General features: G+C 36.7%; 1 protein-coding gene across 1 annotated transcript in view; it reads left to right on the top strand.

The window, feature by feature from the left end:
* The first annotated feature begins 252 nt into the window (after window positions 1-252).
* The window catches only part of LOC142344922 (protein SDA1 homolog), a 34,696-nt gene continuing 25,149 nt past the window's right edge, over window positions 253-9,799 (top strand). The window contains 1 exon segment of the mRNA XM_075396996.1: window positions 253-1,296. Coding sequence (XP_075253111.1) covers window positions 254-1,296 — 1,043 coding nt within the window. The 5' untranslated portion in view covers window position 253.

Genomic DNA, 9,799 nt, shown 5'->3' with positions numbered 1-9,799 from the left:
AGCAATCTGATGCATGGACAATCGGGGAGAGGAGTCCATTAGACGGTAGCAACAACAGCAACGGGGAGGGGGGAGCACAAACGGAAAATATCCAAAAATTATAGGCCCTCATTATAGTATGTTCACCATGATTGGGGAGCTATACGTTAAACGACCACGCTGCTCGGCGTAATTGGGGGAGGGGGGGGGCTGTTATGAGGAATACTAAAATTTCTATATCTCGCTTCTAAATTTGATTCACTTTTCAGGTAAAATGTCACGGCAACCAGTAGCGTTGAACAATCTTCTTGATCTCCAGAATAAGATCAAAAAGGACCCTGTTGGTTACTATGACGACTTCGTTCAAGCAAAGGTCCATTTCAAAAGCTCCTTGGATCTTTTTGAGTTGGAGCCAAATCAACCTCACAAAACTTTGCAGCAATTAGTTCTGTTCATGGCTTATATAACACCATGTTATAAGGAAGAGTTAAGTGGCATTCCTAATACCTTCCGGACTATCTTAATGCGGCATAAAACCAACATGCATCCTCATTTACGTATGAATCTGTGCAAGGCTCTGACATTTTATCGCAACAGAGATATCGTTACCCCTCAGTTCATTCTTGAAGTTTACTTCGAACTTTGCGTGTGCCAGGATAAACAGCTGAGGAGCTCCATCAAAAAGCTGATCAAGGCGGACATCAAAACTTTAAATAAGTCGCACAAGAATGCCGTTCTTAACAGTGAGCTACAGAATATTGTTTTTGCGAAATTGAAAGTTTCAAATGTCAGCGTTGCAAAGGTAGCCTTGAATGTATTAGTGGAAATGTTTCGAAAGCATATCTGGACGGACGCGAAGGTTGTGAACAACATCGTCAATTGTTTGTTCTCAACTCATCCCATAATGCTCGTGAAGGCTTTAGCCTTTTTTGTGAAAAGAAACGATGCTGGTGAAATTGACATTGAAGACAGTGATAGTGAACACTCTGATAATGATGAAAAGAAACAAAAGCACGAAAAGCAGCTTAAAAGTTTACTACAAGCTAGTAAAATTACGAAAAAGACAAAGCGGAAAGCAAGAAAAATTGAGCGAGCAAAAAAGTTTCTTAAAAAAGAGGAGAAAGAAGCAAGTAATATGGTTAATTTACCCGCTCTTGATTTGATATATGATCCTCAATCGTTGGCTGAAAGACTTCTCAAGCGTCTCCTGGGCTACACCGGAAAGTTCCATATAAAGTTGATGATGATCGATTTAATATCGAGAATGGTGGGTCTGCATCAGTTAATGCTGCTCAACTTCTATCCCTACATTCAAAGGTAAACAGGTAATACGTTTTACTGTAGACCGACTCTTGTTATGAAAACTTCAGCGATTAAAGGAGTGGAAATGAAATAACTAGCTCCAATTAACAAAAGCTTTCTGAAGCTTGGGAATGACGTAAAATTTGCAGTAAGAAAAGAATTATGATGTAATCAGTAATTTTAGAAGCTCTGTCGTTCTTTGCAGATTTTCAAATAACTGATAGGTGCTCGCATTTTTGAATTACTCAGAAGACCGTAAACAAACAGAGCAGTTTAAGAGTCAACACGAAATTTAGTTAAGTCCCTAATGGTGATGTGTTATTTTTTACATTAAAAGTCTTTTCGATTGTCCTCACTTCTAAAGCTGCGAGGAGCACTTTTCGTGGTAGAGCTAAAGGGTACGTCACAACAATACTATTGACAAATTGCTTATGAGTCATGTTCGCTCAATGCAAAGATATCTTATAAACACGCTATTTTTGAAGCTATGAAAATAGGACTTTACTACTTTTAAGAATTTACAACCCAAACAACTCATTTTATTTACTCTGTTCCCAAATAAATAGTTAGATTCAATTTTTTGAAAGAGCCAATCGATTGGAGTAGCAAATATTCCTTGAATGGCGCCCCAAGAATGCCAAATTATATTTTCATATAGCAACCCCAAAGCTAGAGTTAGTTTTTTGAGGCTAAACGATTCCAGATATCAGCCTGAGATTCGAGGGTTTTTTCTCGGCGTATTAAAAAGCGGTGTTAGTGGTATATGCCTGAAGGTATGACAGCTGCAAGTTGGATATCTTTTCTATGCTTATATTGTTGTTTACTTTGTCTAAATTAGTAACTCTGGAGGTCCTTGAATTAATAGTGAGCATAATAAAGATTTTTGTGTCGCCAAACTACATTGAGTACTACTATAACAGAAATTAGTTCGAGCAGTGTAAAAATATCTTTGAATTCCGGTCCCAATCCCCTATGGATTTCAATTTTTTGATCAATGTGAAATTAATTGCCTTCATTTTAGATGATACACTTACTTTCAGAGCAAAGCAATTCGGCTAGTTCCAATTTGCTGCTGCATTTTGAAGGAACTATGTCTTAGAGATTCATCGTTAAGGATGTTTTAATTGAGTTGGTGACAGTAATGAAGTTTAAATTCATTATTGCAACTCATTAGGTTATGGTTTAAATGTTTTGCTCAATCAGATGTTACAACGGATAATCAATTGTGCATGTGGGTTGGTGTTTCGACTCACCTGGAACACCAACGTCAGTATTCATCAGGCAATTACACTGGTTAACTGTGCAGAAATGAGTCATGCTTAAAATACCTGTTTCAGCCACCGTTTAATTCATCATTCGCTGAAAATTTGAGACCTCGGAATAGTTTGAATTGAAGCATTTTGAGTATTTAAATGCTGAACAAACCTGTTTTTTTTGCACAAATCCCTACAACTTGCTTGCATTCAAATGTTTTATCTCAGTTTCTAACGGCCCGATTGAAATTTTTATCTCTGGGTTATTGAATTGTGTCACGGGATATTTTAAATACTTTTCTTTGAGCTAAAAATTTAAGAAACGTAATATGTGAGATGTCTATAGAATTTCAAAAGTTTTAAATGTCCCCTATGGTTAATAATTTTGTTGAAATTATGCGACATCTTCTGCCTTGATGCTATTAAATATAAAAAAATGCAATAAATTTTGACTCTCTAGAAATTTTGTCTTCTCTTTTAGTGATTACTTGATTTAATTTAAGGTTTGATGATCAACTTAGGTCACCGAGATGTAAAAAAGCTGTCTAGATTTTAAGAGAAAATTTGAGTTCTTGCGCATTCTTTGAAAGGCGGCGAAACGAGAACTGGCTACGTGTTGGCGTATTTCTGAATTAAATTTGTTCCAAGTTTGCTCATTTTGAGCTGAGATAATTTTTTTGAATCACGTAATGAGGTAGTCGATAAGAGTCAAAAACATCTGTTAAAGTCTCAACGCTTCCCACTACAATTTCCAAAAAAGTATAAAAAACTGAAATTTGTTTGATAATAAATGTAGAGCAAAAATAAAATAACTTCTTGGTAATTATAGTATCTTATCTGATCACTTCAAAAATCAATTTCATCTGTTTCATAAAAAATGAAATAGCACACTTTTCGAAATTTTTATTTACAGTTTGTTTATTTTCTGACACCATATTGTAATGATTATGTACTGTGTACCTGAAATTATAGTGCTCACTGCACGAAAATTGGTTATTAATAGCCGCTAATAGGGCTATTATTGGCCTTCTCTTGGTTTTTACGATTCAAAGAATCTGAATTGTATTGGGGCACTATCTTTTTTGAAGATCTGTTCACACATTTTCATGATTTTGAAGTCAAATTGGTGTTGTGATTTTGGTCACGCCGAAACACGAAGTGGAGCAAAAAAGCGAATGGTTTTGCGGCGTGAAAATTTTTCGCTCGAATTTTGAATTAGCGTGAGAAAACGGTGTTTGAACAAAAATTCTCTTTCTGGCTAGTGATTTTTTGTTCACATGCGGCAATTTCATTTTTATTTCTGTTTTTTCGATTTTCTGGATCGGATTTTTTTCTAAATGGTTTTCCCAATCCATTCATAGTTCATTATAGGTCTAAATTTTTTGTTTGAACCAAATTTATTTTTCTTGGTAGTGGTATTTTCACATGCGGTATTTTGACTTTGATTTTCTGTTTTTTTATATCTTTTACATCTGATTTTCTTCAAAATGGTTTCCTAATTCACGCATAGTCCGTTTTAGGTCCAGTTTTTTGCTTTGTCATTGAAAATTCTTTGAATTGTTCGCCAGGACTTGTCCTGCTATGTTTTTTATTTCGTCATAAGGACTTTTGTTATGACCATATGACGTCACAACCACTTCTATTCCGCTTTTTGTTCACTCGTTCATGCAATTTCAACTGAAGTGCGTGCGTGACGTGTTTTTTTAACTCTTAATGGAGCAATTTTTTTGTTCATTCGCGTGATTAAATTTTTTTTGGTCATACGGGACTTACTCTCAAAAGAATTTTTCGTCATACGGGACTTTCTCGCGTGATAAAGATTTTGGTCATACAGGACTTACTCTCAAAAATCCTCAGTTTGAAATAGACTTTTAGAGAACCCAGGGTACGGATTTTTTGGTCGGTAAAACTTGGAGGCACGTGCAAAAGTGGAATTCTAAGTTTTTGGGCCCTAACCTAGCGGCCCGCTCGCATTAAGGAAACATTTGGCGGTGAGGCCAAACCCACTAATTCTTTTGACATTTCCCATCAAAACATGAAACGAAGACGGAGCAGAAAATGATTGAAATTGATGACAAACAGGAAAAAATTAGAAAAATTGACGAAAACTTCTCGTTTAATAATTTACAGTACTGTACAAAACTGTACTCTTATTTTCAATTTTAATTAAATTTAACACCCTTCGTACCCTTTGGTTTTCTAAATAGCTTAGAACATAAATCTTAGCCCCCCTCGGGCCGTGTGCCCAGCACTCGGGCGCAAGCGCCCTCGTGTCAGGGCACTAAGTCCCTCGGGCCGCTAAGATTCATGTGATAACATATATTTGTTTACTTTAATTCAAAGAGATAAGGTCAAGTGAATGTGTGTCACTCTAAATGAAGGTTATTTGAGAGCAGCTAATTGAGGCAGCAATATCTTGCTAGTAGTGATGTGTCTTTCTGGGCAAACTACGGGGGGGACATAAGTGTCTTCCCGTGAACACTACGGGGGGGGGGGGGACAAGTGTCTTCCTGGGCAAACTACAGGGGGGGGGGGGGGGACACAAGTGTCTTCCCGGTCAAACTACAGCGGGGGACACAAGTGTCTTCCCGTGAACACTACAGGGGGGGACACAAGTTTCTTCGCGGTCAAACTACAGGGGGGACACTTAGATTTTTTCTTTGTTTTTCTCTGAGTCTTATGGAGGGGAGGGGGGACACTTGCATTTTAAAAAAAATCAGTTTAAGGAAGCCAACCAGGAAGAACTTTAAAAACCTTGGGGGAAAAGGAGCTGTCATGTAGACACAAACAAAAAAAAAGTAATTATCATACCCTGCAAAAGTCACCTAATTTTCATTTGTCTATAATGCTTGCTCAAAAACAGCATGACAACAACAATCGCGACGGTAGATTTAAAAACCATCCATGAAATCTATAATTTAATAAAAACAGACTATCCAGAACATAATGAAAGATTTCTTTACTTTTTGGCAACCTGCTTGCACTTGGACCCTGATGTTAACCTCGAAATTGCACTAAAACTGAGGCCTTATGGTGGGATCATTGGAATAGATAACTCTTCATTGGATACTTATTTGAAATAATTTAAAGTGCTTCGCTTACATGCAATTCTTCATGATGCCTCTGGATTTATTGCAGAGTATAGCCAAAAGGGTCCAGGATACTCTTACGTTTTGCCTTGTCCAATCACAAACGCTTACGTTGGTCACCTGACAGGTTTATTCTTCTGCATGTTCGTGAAAACTTTTAAACGTAACTTATTCAGTTTGCTGGAATGTTGAGTCCGGAGATTGTTGTTATAGATTTTCAAGGTTTTCGACACAAAAAGAGTGGATTCATTATAAAAGAATTATCTATTTGTTCAAACAACTGCTCAGACACGGTTCTTTTTCTTCCTCCAATTTCCTTCAACTCGCTGTCCTCGAGTGAGAGGAAATCGCATCAGTGGGTATCAAAGCATTTGCATGGTATTTCGTGGGACAACGGCAGCTACCCTTACTGGTTTCTATCACAAATATTTATAGCACTCAAGATCCGTTTTCCTACTGCTAAATTCTACGCAAAGGGGAAGGAGAAGACGGAGACGCTGCAAAAACTCCTTCAAAAAGACGTCACAAATTTAGAAACATTGCTATGTCCAAAAATTGAAGAAATCTTCACTCCAGTAGAGCACTTGACTTGTTCACTTCATTCATCTATACTACCATTCAAACAAAAGAAAAAGCATTGCGCTAAGAGAAAGGCACAGGTGTACTTTTATTGGATAAAACTACCAACTAATGAGTCGTCGTGTGGAGAAAGCAACTCCTTCAGTTCTTCAAAAGAATTTATCTCCAAATTTGACAGTATGCAGTTGCATTGCGAGTGATAACCAGTTGACAGTGACTTTTCTGAAAGAAGAAAAAATTGATTCTCGTGGACAAACTATACTGAGGAAGCAGCAAATACTTCGTAATACTGCTGAAATTGAAACACTAAAGAAATATCTTTCACTGCTGGAGTACTTTCAAATGTATCATGTCTTTACAAGAGAAAATGAAAAATTGAAACTAACCCCTTTACCTACGCCCAAGTATCCAGTGCCAGTACCAGTACCCCTGGACGATGAGAGTCTCCCCGATGAAATCAAAGAGGCAGAGAAGGAAAGGTGGAGTCAATTGTCTACTATGGCAATGACTACGGATTCCAAGCGAACTATAAAGTAAAATATAAGAAGGAAGACAAAAACTCTGAATTTATTACATACGAATTTTTTATGGTTGATGAACTAACTAAATAATAAACTAACAGAATTTTTGAATTAAATTCATTTTTGAAAATCTTTTGCTTTCAAAATGAGTCAATCAGGAGATCAATTAGATTGCGCTGGCAGTGGAGGAGCAGGAATCACTGATTTGGTTTTTGATGATCAAAACCAAGAGAGACGGTCTTGGAGGTTTTGCAATTCTAGATTACCGCGCTCTGAGGTAGTTTATTTTAAACAAGTTTCGATAATAGTTTTTCTTATTGTAGTTTCACTGACCAAATTAGTTTTCTTCCACCTCGATTGTGAAGAATCAACATTTTGGTTTTCATTGCTATCGTGCACAGTTGGATACGCACTTCCAAATCCTAAGTTATGAATAAGATAATCTCAACGAGTGATCGTCTCTTCATGGCAGTCTGTGGTCCTTCAGGTTGTGGAAAGACCGAAATTATTTTTCAAATGCTTCTTAAGAATACGTTTTTCCCTAATTACAAGTCAATATACTATTTCTATCAACATGATCAACCAAAATTTCAAACGATGGAGCGTAACTTGAACATTTATTTTACCAAATTCTCGGGATTTGAATTCATTTCACAGTTGGAAAACTGTTTGCTCGTCTTTGACGATTCTTGCGAGGAAATTTTCAATGACAAGGAGTTTTCAAAACTTGCAACAGCTGGACGCCACAAAAAGATCAGTGTTATCTATGTTAAGCATAATTTGTTTCAACAGAGTAAATGGTCTCGAACAATTGATCTCAACACAACACACATCATTTTGTTCAAATCTCCCAGAGATATACAGCAGATAAGTTATTTTGGAAAACAACTCAATAACACAATTTTTAAAAGACAGCTATGATCTTGCATCAAAACAACCATTCGGACACTTATTGATTGATTTAGACCCAAAAACAACCGACTCACTACGTTATTGTTCAAATATTGTACCACCGGGGCCAACAATTTTCTATCTGCCATCTTCCAAATCTGTAATTACCCACCTCACAAATGAGCGAGAAAGAGATATGTATGCTGAGGCGAATGCTCGAAATGCCGGAAAGCATGCTGAAAAAATTCATCAAAAAATCATCAAATAAATTTATAAAATTTCTCTGTGAATGCTTTCTCAATGTTATAAATGGAAACGTGCCCACAGATAAAAGTTTACTTGAAAACTACGAAACATCATTCCGACATTTTCTTTCCAAAGAGACAAGTTTGAGGAAAAAGCGTCAGCTATTGGTAAAAAATTTACATCTACTTCGAAGCTTAAGTCTCTCTTGTTACCTTTACTTGAAGAAGTAGTAATGCATGCGGAAGAGTTTGTCTTGATACCGAAAAGAATGTTTGTGTCAAAACAACCGACTAGGACAGAAATTTTGGATAATCCCATTTATAAACAGAAAGCTGCTCAATTGTCACTCCTCCAACGAAACAACCCAACCGATTTTGAAAGCAAAGAGGCGACTGAACAGGAAACTAATAAAACTAATATCGTGAACAAGCGCAAAAGAAGAAGAACAAGTAGTGTTGATTTAAAAAGTGAATTGGATGATGGAAGTGAAAGTGTACAGTCTTTCTTTAGTGATGATGGCGAAATTGAGCCCTCATTGAAAAAAATACAATCAGACTTTGACTCTATAATGTCAGAAGTAGAATTAATGGAAGAAAACAAAATCCAAAGAGCGGAAATCATCCTAAACAAGATATTAAGTTCAGAAACAGTTTCCATTGAGGACCAGAGTGGTTTCCTTCATATTGAGGACAAACCTATGAGAGTTAAAGTGTCAACTTTTTTGTACAATTTGCAACAGCCGACAAAGAAAATTGACCTAGCCGTGCACACAAATATTTTGCACGAACTTAAGATACCCCCGCACTTAGTATCCAACACTCATGCTAAAAAAGTTCTCAATGAAGTTTACAGCGATGAGGAGAAAGAAGAGGAAACCGAACAAACTCAAGGAGAATCAGAAAAACAACAAAGAAGCGAACAGAGCAGTGGAAGTCAAAGTAAAGCCTCCGGATCAAAAACTGCAGAACCAAAAAATCAAACAAAACAAAAAGACACAGCAGGAGACGAAAGGAAAAAAATGGTCTAACTATTAAAGATGTGAAACTACTGGATAGACTCTATTCTAAAGGTCCAGCATCATTCGGAAGTTCAAACCGATTAAAAGATTTCAGCAAACTGCCAATGACAAAAGTCAAAATTTATTTGGAAACAAAACCATCCTTCACAAAATATCGTGCACAGCGGTTGAATTTTCCGCGATTGAAAGTAATCGTCAACGATCTGAATGAAATCTGGTCTTTAGATTTAGCTCATGTTGATAAACTTGCAAAATACAATCGTAATGTTAAATATTTGCTCGTAGCAGTTGACTGCCTCTCGAGGTATCTACGTGTTGAATCGTTGAAAACAAAAAATGCAACAGAAACCGCAAAGGCCTTCCGAAACATGATCAAACACAAGCAACCACAAAAAGTTTGGTTGGATGATGGTACTGAGTTTTTGGGAGCTTTCAAAACACTCTGCAACAAACGAATTCATTTGTATAGCACTTTTAGCGAAAAGAAGTCTGCGTTTAAAGAAAGAAACATCAGGTCACTAAAAAATATTATTTACCGATATTTGGAGGAAAAATGGACGTATTCTTATATTAACAATTTGGATCAATTCGTAAAAACTATCAACTCCCGTGTTAATCGTGTCACCAAACTTGCTCCTAACAAAGTTACCAAAAAAGATGTACCAAGACTTGTATCATTAACTGTTTAGACACGTCGCAGTCAAAAACCAAAACTTTACGTGGGTGAATTTGTTCGAATCGTTAAAAAGGAAAAAACTTTCCGAAAAGGATACAAGCAATCTTTCACTGACGAAGTTTTTGAAATTGCCGGTATTCCGACGCTTAATCCACCTACATATTCTCTTATTGATTCTAATAAAGAAAGTATCCAGGGCAAGTTTTACCAGCCAGAATTACAACTAGTACGAGAATCTCCAAATC

The sequence above is a fragment of the Convolutriloba macropyga genome, chromosome 8 (assembly GCF_964194025.1).
Source record: "Convolutriloba macropyga chromosome 8, txConMacr16.3, whole genome shotgun sequence".
Taxonomy (NCBI): Eukaryota; Metazoa; Xenacoelomorpha; order Acoela; family Convolutidae; genus Convolutriloba; species Convolutriloba macropyga.
This window is presented reverse-complemented; position numbering and strand designations above follow the sequence as displayed.